Source organism: Morone saxatilis, unplaced genomic scaffold, assembly GCF_004916995.1.
Source record: "Morone saxatilis isolate NCDOM2014 unplaced genomic scaffold, NCSU_SB_2.0 Contig11, whole genome shotgun sequence".
Taxonomy (NCBI): domain Eukaryota; kingdom Metazoa; phylum Chordata; class Actinopteri; family Moronidae; genus Morone; species Morone saxatilis.
The window spans coordinates 19,343,809-19,358,963 of NW_023339663.1; the positions used below are offsets into that span (position 1 = coordinate 19,343,809).

A 15,155-nucleotide genomic window follows, 5' to 3' on the forward strand; every position below is an offset into this window, starting at 1 on the left:
AGAGAGAGAGAGAGAGAGTGTGTGTGTGTGAGAGAGAGAGAGAGAGAGAGCGAGAGAGAAAGAGAAAGAGAGAGAGAGGTTATTAAATGCCAGTCAGTTTGTTCCGTTGCAGTGGTAAACAACCCTCATCAGCAGTCACAATGTTGTTTGTGAACAGATGAATTACTGCCAATAACTCCTCTAATTGTGTTAAGCATTGAGACACTGTGTATGTGTGTATGTGTTTTCATGCATGACTGTGTAAGCTGTCTACAAAAGGGCTCGTGCATTTGCACCAAATGAATCAAAAGAAAAGAATACAAAAAAGCCCTCAGGACATTCTGTTAATGCTCAAACTGGAATATGTCAGTTTTAGCTGCACTAGCAGGGCGGCTCCATGGATGGCATGTCAACCACACTGGTCTACTTTATTTACTACTTCACAGTCTTAACAACTATTTGTTGGGATTGCCATGTCTTTTTGTTAATTACCAAAAAATCATAACATGCTATACTGAAATGGTGAAACAATATACCTGCTATATATTAGTATGTTTGCATTGTCTTTGTTAGCATGTTAGTGAGCTGAAGTTATCATTTAGTCCAAAGCCATCCTGTGCCAAAGTAGGCTACAGCCTCAGAGAGCCACTAGCATGGCTGTAGACTCGTGGTCTTGGTATTTGTACTTTTGAGTGATCAAATGAATCAAAAGTCTGTGTCCCTTAAAACTCCTTAAAACTTGGCTTTAAATCTTAATTATTTCTCTGTACCATTTAAAAAAAGAGTAAAAAGAAAACATCCTTAGGTATTATTTATTAATAGTAGCATCCTCAAAAACCCAGCCAACCTGCTTCACCAGCACTGTGTGGGTGTTCAGATTTGATTGACAGTTACCAACAACCCATCAACTGTCATCAGATTCTGATTCAACAGCTGCTAAATCCCAATTTGTGCAAAATACTTGACATCAGCTTTCTCCTACTGAACCCAGAGGAAAAATATAAATCTAGGCATTTCATGTGAAATGACCAAAATTGTATTACTTTGGCATAAAATTGTGTGTTTGTGTAGTAGGCCATTACTAGGAAGACAATGATTCAGTAAAACCATTTCAGTGGTTCAAAGTCAATGCTTAGTAACAATTTAGTGAGATGAGCATGTAAGAGCCTGCATGTGTGTGCATGTTTGGGTTTACGTATGTGCGTGTTTAAAGCCCTTTGAAACCAGCTCTGCTGTTATTGGGACGTGCTCCAGGGATTTGTCCTGTTCCCACAGTGTTCTCTGTCTCTTTGAAATAATGGCTCTCAGTGCATCCTTACTGCAGGGGTTCCAAGCTTTTTTTAGGAAGTTTGGCACACGGCACGGCGGGAAAATTCCTTAAACCCATAAAGATACGAAAGAATGTGTGTCTGCCTCATGTCACACTTAATACTGTAGTTGATATGCAAGTTTTAGGCTGGTTTGTGACGTGGTTACAGTCAAACAGGCTGCAAAAGTCAAAGTTCAAAGTAAAGATGTTAGACTGTTATTGGTGTTTTGATGAGTTTCAGGTCATTTTTATGAGCATAAGCAAATCACTAAACACATTTTTTGTAAATATTTTATTGAAGGTGTGTGCACACGTTGCGAAATAATGTATGTGTATATGACTGATGTCCCCCTCTATATGTGTGTTTGTGATCAGACCTGTGTATGGTGATCAGGGGTCTGCAGCCAACACTCGCACACGCCCTGGCACTGATTGGACCCATTCACAGAGGTACTTTTATGAACCTATCCTCTTTTTTATTTCACTTTCTAGTTATCTCTATTGACTTCTTTTGTCCCGTTCATGTTGTTCTAAGGATGTTTTGTATTTTTTGTAATCATGATTCATTGTCTCTCCCTCTTTTCTTATTTTTGTCTCCTTTTTCTGTTTTTCTCTGTCTTTTTCTGTTTTTCTCTGTCTTTTTCTGTCTTCTTTTATCTTGCTGTAGTAATGTGTTTAAGGAGACTCTCTCTATCCCTCCCCCCTGTGGTCTGTCCATCTCCTGTCCTCAGCAGATCTCTCACTTCTCTTCCGCTGTTAGGTATCACCTTCAATTCAACCCTTTCTGAATGCTGGAAATACTGCACTGATGAAGGAAAAGCACACAGTTTGCAGGAAACAGACATACAAATATTGTATTTCCTTCTAGTATTTTGAAGTTTATTAAGTATGTTAAAAGTACTTTATCTGTTAAAGAGCACAAACTGATTGTCTGTCACTTTCCCAGCAGCCTTGACGATTCATGGTCATCAACGCCGAAGAGCGACTCAGAGCTAACCAATCAGAACAAAGACAACCCGGAGATGTTGTGGACCTGGGGGGAGCTGCCACAGGCTGCCCAGGTATCTACACAAACACACACACACACACTGCGCATGTTATTACTTTTGCTTATTACATGTTGCTACATGTGTTGTAAAAATGTCACTACATTGAAAGCAACAGTTCTTCTTTCTTGAAGAAAATTAAAAAAAGAAGATTGATACCACATGTATGTTGAATATGAAGACATCAGCAGGTTAGCCTAGCTTTGAATGAAATCTGGAAACGGTACCCAACAGTAACAAAATCCACCAACCAACACCTCTGATGCCAGGTAAAAAGCAGATACTTTAGGAAGTTACTGCTCCTGACCAGGAAATAGTCTATATAATAGTATATAACCTTGAAACGTCATTTTTGAGCCATGATTTTTGGATGGATTTAACAAATTAGATGGTTTTTATTAGTGAGTTTTGGAGGTGCTGGTAGGTGGATTATGTAATCGTTGGACACAGCCAGGCTATCTGCTTCCCTCTGTTCCCAGTCTTTATGCTTAGCTAAGCTAACAGGCAGCTGGTTCTAGCCACATATTTGCCATATTTGACAGTGGTATCAACCATCCCATCTAAAGAAAGCAAATAAAGGTATTTCCCAAAATAAAGAGATTTAAACAGACATAAGGCAAGGAAGGGTAGAAACATACTTGAGTCCAAAAAAGGATGAAAGGTTTGATTTCTGTTTCTCTCTCTCTCTCTCTCTCTCTCTCTCTCCCCCTCTCTCTCGCAGCCATCCTTCCTGACTTCCCACCAGAAGCAGGACTCTGCCATAGCAGTCTCCATCCCGATGTCTGCCAGCACTCACTTCAGAGCCATCAGTGACACTGGACCCCCCTCACTCAGTCTTTATGTTCCCCAGCCAGGGGAGACTGCTGCTCACAGTGGGGAAAAGGACACAGAGGAAAGCAAAAATGGAGCCAGGGTCAGATTAAGCATTAAGACTGAGGACAGGGTTGGAGGAGATGAAGGTAGATATATGGAGGACAATATTGCTTTTAATGTGCATAATGACATACTAAATTGTGTTATTGTTAATTTATCTTCATTTGTATTTAACATATTATTTAAGGATAATGCCCTCTGAACCACAGTGGAAGTTGTTTGCAGGTTACAGGCATCTACACCACCTCTCTGTCAGACTATAGTACTTTCTCCAATTCAAGTGTGATGAATAATCCTAGCAGGAAATTCTGAAGTTAACCTTGTGTGTCAGTACATCCTGGGACCCATGAGTTTGTTTATGTGCTATTTTCTCCTTAGGGAGAGAGGTGGAAAGTGTCGGCTTATCATGTGGAGAGATGGAGGGTTTAACAGCCTGCTCAGTGTCTCCCAGGGTTCTCCCTGATCATCTTGATCAAGGTGGGAATAGAGGAAGTCCCATCAGAAGAACTGATTCGCCCTCTAAGAAGAAAGGTACAGTGCTCCATCAAAATACAATGTCTAAATGTTTTAAATATAATCTATTATGTCTGATCATGTGTGATATTGTCTCTTGTTAGAAAAGAGAAGCCAACACCTGGGATCTGATGGCATATACCTGGATGACATTACAGAGCTGGAGCCTGAAGTAGCTGCTCTCTACTTTCCTAAAAGGTTCAGTAACAAACATAGATGTGCCGAACATGTATGTGCATGCCTTCATACCAGTACAAAACATAATCCACCCCATTTACACACACACACACACACACTCATACACACACACACACACACAAACTGTATAAAGGGCTGTCATGTGGTGTAGTTCCCCCTCTAGTGGCCACCATGGAAGAGATGAGAAAACTCTCTGAAAACGTTTTTTTTACAAATTAAACAGATTTTTTAATTTTAAATACTGAATATTACAGGTAAATAATTATACTTATACTATACTACTATACTATACTGTGCACATCAACATTGCTGCTTTTTTTAATTTTTTACATTTTATACCACTGTGTAGACACTTTAAGGCACTTGAGGCTTGTGTTTGTTTGACCATAATCATCTAATTGACCCACACCATCACAACAGTATTTTTCAGAGATGAATGAGAATGTATATGTTTCTCTCTACCCTCAGTGATGGAGGTGGTAGCTCCATGAGGGGAGACTCAGAGATGATGATGATGGGAGTACGGAGCGCTAACCAGTCCCCACAGTCAGTGGGCAGCAGTGGGATGGACAGCGGCGTAGACAGTTTGTCTGACCAAATAGCGACCCTGCCTCATGTCGCCATCTCTTTGTGTGGAGGACTCACTGACAATAGGGAGATCACAAGAGGTAGGTTAAGGAATGTACAAGGAGGCAATGACAGATGCCTAAAACCTAAGCTTACATTGCTGTTTAATTTTTACTTTTAAAAAAATGCTTGTCTAATGTCTCGTTCTGTTATAGATTGACAATTTTATTCTTAGAATTTTTTTTTTAAACATCAGTCTGTCAATCTGTATGTATTCTTGCCTCTGTATGTACCATGTTTATGTTTTATGACACAGAGCAGTTCCAGGAGAGGGCAATTTCCTACCAGCAGTTCTCTGAAAACCCTTCAATTATTGATGACCCTAACCTGGTGGTCAAAATAGGAAACAAGTATGTATTGATTAACTATACTATTACTATTTAATAGCAAATTGTAATAAATAATTAGAAACTATGACAATATACACCGATCAGCCATGACATTATGACCACTGTTGGGTGAAGTGAATAACACTGTTTATCTCTTTATCATGGTACCTGTCAGTTGGTGGGATATAGTAGGCAGCCAGTGAACATTGTGTCCCCAAGTTGATGTGTTAGAAGCAGGAAAAATGGGCAGCGTGAGGATTTTTGATTGCACGTGGGGAGTGAAGGTTGGTCTGTGTGGTCCGATCCAACAGAGGAGATACTGTAGCTCAAACTGCTGAAAAAGTGAATGCTGGTTCTGATGGAAAGGTGTCAGAACACACAGTGCATCACAGTTTGTTGTGTATGGGGCTGCATAAAATTATGACCACCAGCGTGCCCAGGTGGTCATGTTATGGCTGATCGGTGTATATGAAAAGCATATTTATATCTTTGGCAACAATAAGTTGAAGCTCCATTGTTAAGATTTAGGAGGATCTATTGACAGAATGTATCTTTTATATCTAGACACCGCAGTTTGCCTTCCATGGACACAGCAATGTTTAACCGCCATGTTTCTACAGTTGTCCAGAACAAACAAACCAAACACTAGGGTCTAGGATTGAAGCTGTTAGCGGAGTTTCAAGAGCAGGACCACACCTCAATCATGTCACTTCGGGGATTCCCATACCCTACTAACCCCTCTCCTCCCCTTTTGCTCTTGTATTCTACGCCCCTCCCCCACCCCTTTCTATTCATTATATCTTACTCTCATTCCTACTCTCCAAGGGGTCCTAGGGGGTCCCTCATGCCCGAGTGCTATGGCGGATTCCCAAACAAAGTTTCCCAACAATACAACAGCATACAAGAAAGTCACTATCAAGCATAATACAACATTTTTCATTCTGTTAATTAATCAGTTAAACCTAACTTGATATTGGTGTGGTCCTTGCTAGCGAAAGAGCTGTTCGCTTTTTTGTTTCCGCCACTGTAGTTTCTCCTTTTGTCCTTGTAAGGGGAGGTTGAAACAATGCTGCAGTAAGAAACAGAGCCTCGACATTTTGGCAGAAATGCTTTAACCTGTTTCTCTTGCCTAAAGCTAGATCAGAAGATTGATGCCTCTGATTGTGGTATTGCTCTTCTCATCTAACTCTCGGCAAGAAAGTAAGAATCAAATGTGCCGACTGTCTTTTGCAGATTGAAGTCTGAGGTGTAAAGAAGTGCTTAGAGCGCTCTCTGTCATCTGTTGTAGGTACTACAACTGGAACACAGCAGCTCCTGTCATGTTGGCCATGCAAGTCTATCAGAAACCGTTGCCACAGGTAAGACCACCACAGTGATACACAAATACTCTCATTTGTCTCCTTGTCTCCTGTTAAATGTATGTTTCATACTATCAGTTTATGGCAAGTATTTAGATTTATTTCAATTGTATATCAGCTAAAGTAAAAGTATTCATTGTGTAACAAAATGGACCCTCTCATTTTTATATTATTATACATTATATTACTGGATTATGATTACTGGTGCATTAGTGTGTAAGCAGCATTCTTATGTTGTAGTACTTTATATACTAATCTATAAAATGCATCATAATTTAAAATCTGAATCTGCAAAGTAAACTACGAGTGTCAGATAAATGCAGTAGAGTAAGAGGTACAATATTTCTTTCTGAAATGTTATTAGGAAGAAAATGAAATACTCAAGTTAAGTACAAATGCCTCAGGGCTTCTTTTTTTTAATCATGGGATTAAAATAATTGACTTACTTACTTACAACATACCTGTACCTCAGGGTAAGGTTATACAGAATACAATGCTTTGATTATCATTATATTTGTCAGCTTGAGTTTGGTGTCTTTTAGTGTTCTGCACCCTCCTGCATCACTTTCTCCTGTGCACTCCCAGCATTTTGCAATAAATTTTTCTTAATCTGATGTTTCACTTTGGTTTAGTGTTGCCATCTGCCAGCGTCCTCTCATTATTTCATTAAAATTCTACCAAATGTTACCAAATTATGTGTGTTTATATTTGTTTCTGACTGTCATTACCAATATTCAACCATTTCAGTTACTGTTGTACAGTACACATGATATTTAGGTACTATTTAGTCTGATATGCCAGTAATTAAAATGAGGAATCATCATAGCTGCCAATCTTATACCACAGTGAAATATGGCTTTAAATCTAACTAGTTCCCTAACACTTATAATAATGTCATGTCTTTATCCCCCTCCTTATTTTTTTATTTTTTATTTATATATTTTCTTACTCCCGTCATCCATGCAATGTTTGTGTGTGCTAAGTGTTGGTGTTTGAGTTATGTGTTTTCTGCTTTTGGCCTCTTCTCATACTGCCTCCCTGGTCTGTTTGGCTCCAGCCCTTCCCAGCCTGTATGATATTTTCTGGCTTTGCTTGGATGTTGGTCAGGGCATGTCTTTGTCTTTATCTGCCTACCATCATTTCCCACCATTGTTAACTGTCTTGCATGTCGCTCTCTTTCCCCTTGTGGCGTGTCTTGTTACAACCTTTAGAAGTCTCTTCCTTTCAGGTTTTACTTTGCATCCTTTGTTTGTGTGCCATAGATTTTCCCCTGTAACTGCCTTTATTTTGTGTTGTGCCTGTTTGTTGTGTTTTATTTTGCATTTGGGATTGTTAATTTTTTGTGCTTTCTGTTCATCTGTTTATGGGTAGACATGTGTTTTCACTTTCTTTTGAGCTGTTTCTGTCAGTTTTGAGTTACATTTTCAATCATTTTTGAGTTGTATGTGCATGGTTGTCTCCAGGCCTCAGTGGAGAACATCATGAAAGAGAAGATGCCAAAGAAAGGAGGACGCTGGTGGTTCTCATGGAGGAGCAGAAACAATGACTCCAAATCAGTAAGTATGCAGATACACAGATATAATTTGTCTAATTTGTCCATATCCTTCATATAATTTACAGTAAAGATTGTCAGAGGGGGAAAGGATAGAAGGCTGGAAGCCATATTTGTTCCTTACCATCAACCTTTGACCTTTGTAAACTTCAGGAATCAGTGACAGAGGCAGAAGGAGACCAAGGAGAGAGTTCACTCACTATGCCCTCAGTAAACAGGTGACCTCAGACTATAAATCACCATATTTTTCCCTCAAACACATTCTTATCAGTTTCCATAATTTCATCTTATACTTATGACTTTTTAGGATGAAGGATGAGTCATCCTCTAGTGATGAGGACCACAGATCATCCAATCAGGCGTCAGGATCCTGCCAGTCAGAGCTCCTCATGAGTTCTGGCAACGTCTGTTATAAGAAGACTCTTCGGCTTACCTCAGAGCAGCTGGTACGTATTCCAACAGTTGGATTTATTGACATTAAGGGGAATAAAACATGCAAACAAGTTGGCAGCTTTAAAGCTCCATAGTGACTTAGCACATGTTGCACACATGGTTCACTATGATAAAGCAGGAATGTGGGCAAAGAAATGTCTCTGCTTACAAAACAAACATGGATACATATAAATCTTTAAATGGACACCAAGAATAAAAACATTTATGGATTAAATTTTCTATCGCCACAAAAATACTGTAATGATAGATGAAAGTTGGCAACACTGTGTGTGTATTATATTATTATTATTAGTGTGATATTATTCTTGCATTTTGCACAATGAACCAGGATGATGTATTTTTTCATCGTCCCCACCTGATATGTGTGATGTATGTGATGCAGCAGATTATAGCATCCTTAGCATAATCTTCCTTCTTTCAATCTGTGTGTGTCTGTGCTTGCTTTTGCGGTGTGTGTGTGTGTGTGTGTGTTTGTCTTTACAGGCTAGCCTGCAGCTGAAGGAGGGTCCTAATGATGTGGTGTTCAGTGTGACCACTCAGTATCAGGGCACCTGTCGCTGTCATGGCACAATCTATCTTTGGAGCTGGGATGACAAGATTGTCATCTCCGACATAGATGGAACTATCACCAGGTAAAGGAAAGCAAGATAGTCCCGCTTTCACAGTTATTAGCCAATTCACCTGCGACGACAAAAGAGCCTGTGAAACAAGGAAGTTCAGTTTCAGCTTTTCATCAGTCGATGTCAGGCTTTACACAGATCTGATGTTGGATATATGTCTCTATTTATCTCTGCTGTATTTAGGTGTATCAGTATTGATTGTGTGATGTTGCTCTCTTGTGTCACGCTGTAGGTCAGACACCCTGGGTCACATCCTCCCCACACTGGGTAAAGACTGGACCCACCAGGGTATTGCACGGCTCTACCACAAAGTCAGCCAGTGAGTGCTACCTTACAATCTGCACACAGTTATACAGCTAAGGAAATCTGGCAAAATCTATTTCTATTCTATTATTTTAATCTCTATTTTGTTTGGCTCATTGTTTATTTTCTTTTAACTCATATATATGTAATATCTGGTCATCATTCTAATGATATCTTATTTGAACCATACCATAAGTACAGCTAATTAAAAGCTCTCTGTCACAGGAATGGATATAAATTCATGTACTGCTCGGCGAGGGCCATTGGCATGGCTGACATGACGCGAGGCTACTTGCACTGGGTCAGTGAGAGGGGAACCATGCTGCCAATGGGCCCAGTGCTGCTCAGCCCCAGCAGCCTTTTTTCTGCCTTGCACAGGTCAGTCACAGGCCACATGTACAAACAAGCTACATTGAAAAATCAGAATTCATATGGAACCATTAAAATAAAACTGAAAATATTGATTGATTTTTTAGTTAATGATAATACAGTAATAACATCATTTATTTATATTGTTATTGCAATAGCATGTAAAGAGGCTCACAGACACCCATTAATCAAAGATTTCTGTTGTCATATGCAGATATTGTAAATGTTGAAATTTCTATGCTTTTATTACCCTCATTATTTTGCATCTCTTAGCTAATTAATCTCTTTCAAAGCCCAATTACATGTGAACAGATAGGCATCATGGATAAGCCACAAAAAAAGGATAAAAACATAACTCCCAGTAACATGTGTTTGATGTCGTGTTGTGTAGGGAGGTGATTGAGAAGAAACCAGAGAAGTTTAAGATTGAGTGTCTCTCAGACATCAAGCATCTTTTCTACCCAAACACAGAACCTTTCTACGCTGCTTTTGGCAACAGAGCTACGGTGAGACTACTGCACACGAACAAGCATGTACTTTCTCTGTAACAAGAGGACTGCATTATGAAGTTGGGGAATTGTTGGGGCCTTGGTTTTTTATTTCACAAGGAATTTTATTCTTTTAAAGTGTTGGTACCTCTTGTTTTTGGTAGTGATACTGATGTTATGTGTGATTTCAGGATGTGTATTCCTATAAGGAGGTGGGTGTTCCTCTGAACAGGATTTTCACTGTCAATCCTAAGGGGGAGCTGATACAGGAGCACGCCAAAACCAATATCTCCTCGTAAGCTATATTCTCTGTTTCACATAATTTCCATCCATTTAATCTGACTCTGTATCTGTGTACACATATGTTTGACTGTCTGAATTCTAGTTTTGCAGACTGTAAATGTCTGTGTGTCTCCCTCTCAGCTTTGGGCGTCTGTGCGAGGTGGTCGACCATGTCTTTCCAGTCCTAGTTCGAGCTGAGGGAGCAGAACTCCCGTGCACTGACACCTTTGGCCAGTGCAACTACTGGAGTGAACAAATTCCTGATGGCATCAACCAGGAAGAAGAAGACACACAAACACTTGAGACAAGCTAAGAAACCCCCATCAAATCCAGCACTGAAGACGCTGTGTTCTAGCTTTTCAACACAGCACAGTCAGGCACCACATTGCGGTCAGTGGTTTTGTGATTCATCGTGTAGCCGGCAGCCAAAATGTCAAAATGCTGATTATTTTACAATCATGGCACCAACATGTTACTTAAGATAATTATAACAGCGACTACTGATTCAAATTAGATGAATGTGTTTTCAATATCCCTCAATAACAAATCACCTTGCCATCATTCAGCAGAACACAAGCAGATATTTGAGTCAATTTCAAATAAGTTTAAAAAAACAGCAAATGAATTGATTTGAGAAAAAAAGAGGGGAAATGCATTTCAACAGCTGCCTGAGGAGTGCTCAAGACTCTCATATCACACCTTTGCAAGTGCACTGACACACACACACACACATACATACATACACATGAGTAAAACTTCCATAGCCAACGCACAACACTGCAGGATATAAGTATAATATCCATCACTGCATGTTTTTTAGCTCCTTAAGAGATTCCTTTGACTACCAGGTTACCAGTCTCTTCTTCATACCACAACACTCTTCATTTACACCGGTGGATAGAAAAGCTTCCACACACATGAAAACAATTATTTTGCGCCCGTATGGCTATATGAAGTCCACTAAAACATAAGGACTCATCGTGTTAAATTAGATAAAAAAATATTTTGCAGAAATTCTGCTGGATTATATGCAAGCAGCCCTTCCAGACTGGTTTCCACATTTGACAATAAAATATAAATTATACAATTCAGATTTTCAAACCAGCCTGTTTTGTGCATCAAATAATCAGTAGAGACTGACTTGGTTAAAGTTTTACCTGGTCCAGGTATGTGGTAGTATTCTTTTCTGACCTCAAGTGCAGTAGACACAGCACTTTGCACCAGAAACACCACATTATAGTACATTATTGTAAAATCATCCAGAACATGCAAAAATAGCACAGATAGTGTATCCAGTCCTCTTCTGTGCCAAACTCTTTTGCAGGTCCAGTTAAATGTGTGTGGTCTTCTGACCAAGTTACTGTGAAAGATGTGGCTCTGGCACATTTTCTAACTAGTGTTCATTGACATTACTCAAGATAAATGCAGGACAATGCAAATAACTTCAGTCTGTGTTCTTTCTGTCTGTTTTTATACGTACGTACGTAATAAATTAACACCAGTGATATGCTAGAATGTAGTACGTAAATCACTCAGAGTGTGTTTTATTTTAACGACTAATGCTCATCAATGCAATCACTGTATACGCCCATACAGGACTACAATTATGTATTTTTTGTGTTGTAATGTTACTGCACAAATCAGTATACGTTTATGTAAAGCACTTATCTGTCCTATAGTGGAGAATGAATGCAGTATATTCAGATGCTGTAAGGATCTCTCTTTACAAACGCACCTATTTTCCGTTGTTTATACGTTTTAATTTTTTATCAAATGTTTTCTGTTAACATCTACTGTACTTCGTTTATGTGAGATGGATGCCTGTCTGCCTGATTGTTTTTACCACATGTATAACTTAAAATGGGGGAAACCACTGTAAAAAATGAAGGGTTTTTGTTTTTTGAGAATCCGCTAACATTTTGAGGGCTGATATGTTGTCTGAGATACTTTGCTAATGGTGCTCATTCAATGAACTTTGCCATTTTATGCTTTACTACAAATGTCTTTCTAAACCAGCTGCCTCCTGTTGCACTAAGAGGTGGCAGTTTCGATGTGACCACTAAAGCAATAGATCAACATGAAGGTATTTTAGGAAAGCCAATACATGGATTAATAGATTGATGTAACATCAGCTGTTAATCCTACATCACTTTGTTTCATTTGGTCCCTCTGGTTTATATCATGGGCATCATGATCGGCAGTTACATGAAGTACAAACTACAGTATGTTTGAAAATACTTGTAATTCTTGCTTCTCCAATATAAAACCGCCTTTATTCATGTTAAGTCAAAATTGAATGGCTGAAAACAGCTTTGAATGAATGACATATCTTGAAGAAAAAGAATAAGAAATTCTACTATCATCTTGATTTTAAATGATCTGGAAAAACAAATCTCAAAGTAATTAACCAGATTTTAGTTAGAACTTAACAAGGGTATTTGTACCCTGATATTAATGTATCCTATATTGAAAAAAAGTAAAATCAAAATGGCAGATTACTGTGAAAATGAAATCTGACTGTAGTCTGACTGAGTGTGACTATGTCTGTTATACTGTTATATACTCTTTGTGCTTTGATGCTGTATTGTGGTTGACTTTGCCTAAAGGAAACTAATCAGGAATGAACCCTCGATCTGATCTAAAACTGTTAATGTTGACCATGATGTTGACATGCCTTTTGGTGAGTCCAGTTTAATTTGTATCAGAGGAAAAGATGCATGCTTTTGTAATGTTAAAATATATGCATATTTACATGGATGTAATGGTCACTGTCTTGTCACCTGATGTTTGTAGGGAAGTACCTAAAAAAACAGAGAGACATTAAACTGTTTGGCTAAAAACTGTCTATTATGACAGTTTGGGGCTTTGACATAATTTATTATAACAACGAGGTTTAAGATATAATTATTCCGTTCAAAAACAGACTCTGATCTATGTGAGGTCAGTGTCACTTAATAATCAAAACACACTTTTCACATGATTATGTGACAGTTTCTGGTAATTATAGCATAAAGATCTATTATAATATTTTATCTATTAAATATGGAAGTCAAAGGAAGCAAAGATGACATGTCTTTTTCAATGTACGTAATGCTCTTCCCAATTTTTTGGTAGTAAATCATATTTTTGATGATTATCACCTAATTCTTTCTGTGAAAGATCTGTTTAAACTCTTGATCCAGTCTGTCTCTGTCTCGACATGGATGTTGATGAAGTGTGTTGTCCCGTGTAAAGATTATGTTATGCTAAGCAGGAGCCTACCGAGCAGTGTGCAGTGCAAGCTATTGTTAACAATGTAGTTTGAATAAATCTGTGCAATGGACACATTTTTCAATAAACTCAAAGGTGGTTGCTTCTTTGTGTCATACTTTCTGTCTACTCTGGCAATGCAACTGTTGTTTTCCTTGCTTTCCGTCTAGTCCCCACAAAGTCAAAATGCAACTAAATATTTGATCATAATTTAGTTTAATATATATATATATATATACACACACTACCGTTCAAAAGTTTCACCCAGACAATTTCATGTTTTCCATGAAAATCACACTTTTATTCATCAAATGAGTTGCAAAATGAATAGAAAATATAGTCAAGACATTGACGAGGTTAGAAATAATGATTTTTATTTGAAATAATAATTTGGTCCTTCAAACGTTGCTTCCGTCAAAGAATTCTCCATTTGCAGCAATTACAGCCTTCCAGACCTTTGGCATTCTAGCTGTCAATTTGTTGAGGTAATCTGAAGAAATTTCACCCCACGCTTCCTGAAGCACCTCCCACAAGTTGGATTGGCTTAATGGGCACTTCTTACGTACCATACGGTCAAGCTGCTCCCACAACAGCTCAATAGGGTTGAGATCTGGTGACTGCGCTGGCCACTCCATTACAGACATACCAGCTGACTGCTTCTTCCCTAAATAGTTCTTGCATAGTTTGGAGGTGTGCTTTGGGTCATTGTCCTGTTGTAGGAGGAAATTGGCTCCAATCAAGCGCTGTCCACAGGGTATGGCATGGCATTGCAAAATGGAGTGATAGCCTTCCTTCCTTTTACCTTGTACAAATCTCCCACTTTACCAGCACCAAAGCAGCCCCAGACCATCACATTACCTCCACCATGCTTGACAGATGGCGTCAGGCACTCCTCCAGCATCTGTTCACTTGTTCTGCGTCTCACAAATGTTCTTCTGTGTGATCCAAACACCTCAAACTTAGATTTGTCTGTCCATAACACTTTTTTCCAGTCTTCCTCTGTCCAATGTCTGTGTTCTTTTGCCCATCTTAATCTTTTCCTTTTATTGGCCAGTCTCAGATATGGCTTTTTCTTTGCCACTCTGCCTAGAAGGCCAGCATCCCGGAGTCGCCTCTTCACTGTGGACGTTGAGACTGGCGTTTTGCAGGTACCATTTTGAAGCTGCCAGTTGAGGACCTGTGAGGCGTCTATTTCTCAAAACTAGAGACTCTAATGTACTTGTCTTCTTGCTCAGTTGTGCAACGGGGCCTCCCACTTCTCTTTCTATTCTGGTTAGAGCCTGTTTTGTCTCTGAAGGGAGTAGTAAACACCGTTGTAGGAAATCCTCAATTTCTTGGCATTTCTCGCATGGAAATAGCCTTCATTTCTCAGAACAAGAATAGACTGTCGAGTTTCAGAAGAAAGTTCTCTTTTTCTGGCCATTTTGAGAGTATAATCGAACCCACAAATGCTGATGCTCCAGATACTCAACTAGCTCAAAGGAAGGCCAGTTTTATAGCTTCTCTAATCAGCACAACAGTTTTCAGCTGTGCTAACATAATTGCACAAGGGTTTTGTAATCATCAATTAGCCTTTTAACACGATTAGCTAACACAATGTACCATTA

At 39.0% G+C, this 15,155-nt stretch overlaps 1 protein-coding gene across 3 annotated transcripts in view; it reads left to right on the plus strand.

Annotated features, from left to right (window-relative positions):
* Positions 1-13,654, plus strand: part of lpin1 (lipin 1) — a 30,104-nt gene extending 16,450 nt beyond the window's left edge. For 2 of the 3 annotated variants that reach the window (XM_035652453.1, XM_035652456.1), the window contains exons 6-23: positions 1,664-1,738; positions 1,956-2,048; positions 2,235-2,349; positions 3,056-3,293; positions 3,586-3,738; positions 3,825-3,918; positions 4,387-4,586; positions 4,802-4,895; positions 6,163-6,232; positions 7,696-7,788; positions 7,938-8,002; positions 8,092-8,230; positions 8,721-8,869; positions 9,090-9,176; positions 9,386-9,538; positions 9,921-10,035; positions 10,209-10,312; positions 10,441-13,654. In XM_035652453.1, the coding sequence (XP_035508346.1) occupies positions 1,664-1,738; positions 1,956-2,048; positions 2,235-2,349; positions 3,056-3,293; positions 3,586-3,738; positions 3,825-3,918; positions 4,387-4,586; positions 4,802-4,895; positions 6,163-6,232; positions 7,696-7,788; positions 7,938-8,002; positions 8,092-8,230; positions 8,721-8,869; positions 9,090-9,176; positions 9,386-9,538; positions 9,921-10,035; positions 10,209-10,312; positions 10,441-10,612 (2,209 nt within the window). In that variant the 3' untranslated portion in view covers positions 10,613-13,654. The remainder of the gene's footprint in view (positions 1-1,663; positions 1,739-1,955; positions 2,049-2,234; positions 2,350-3,055; positions 3,294-3,585; positions 3,739-3,824; positions 3,919-4,386; positions 4,587-4,801; positions 4,896-6,162; positions 6,233-7,695; positions 7,789-7,937; positions 8,003-8,091; positions 8,231-8,720; positions 8,870-9,089; positions 9,177-9,385; positions 9,539-9,920; positions 10,036-10,208; positions 10,313-10,440) is intronic. The other variant, XM_035652455.1, reaches the window with a different exon arrangement.
* The last annotated feature ends 1,501 nt before the right edge of the window (positions 13,655-15,155 follow it).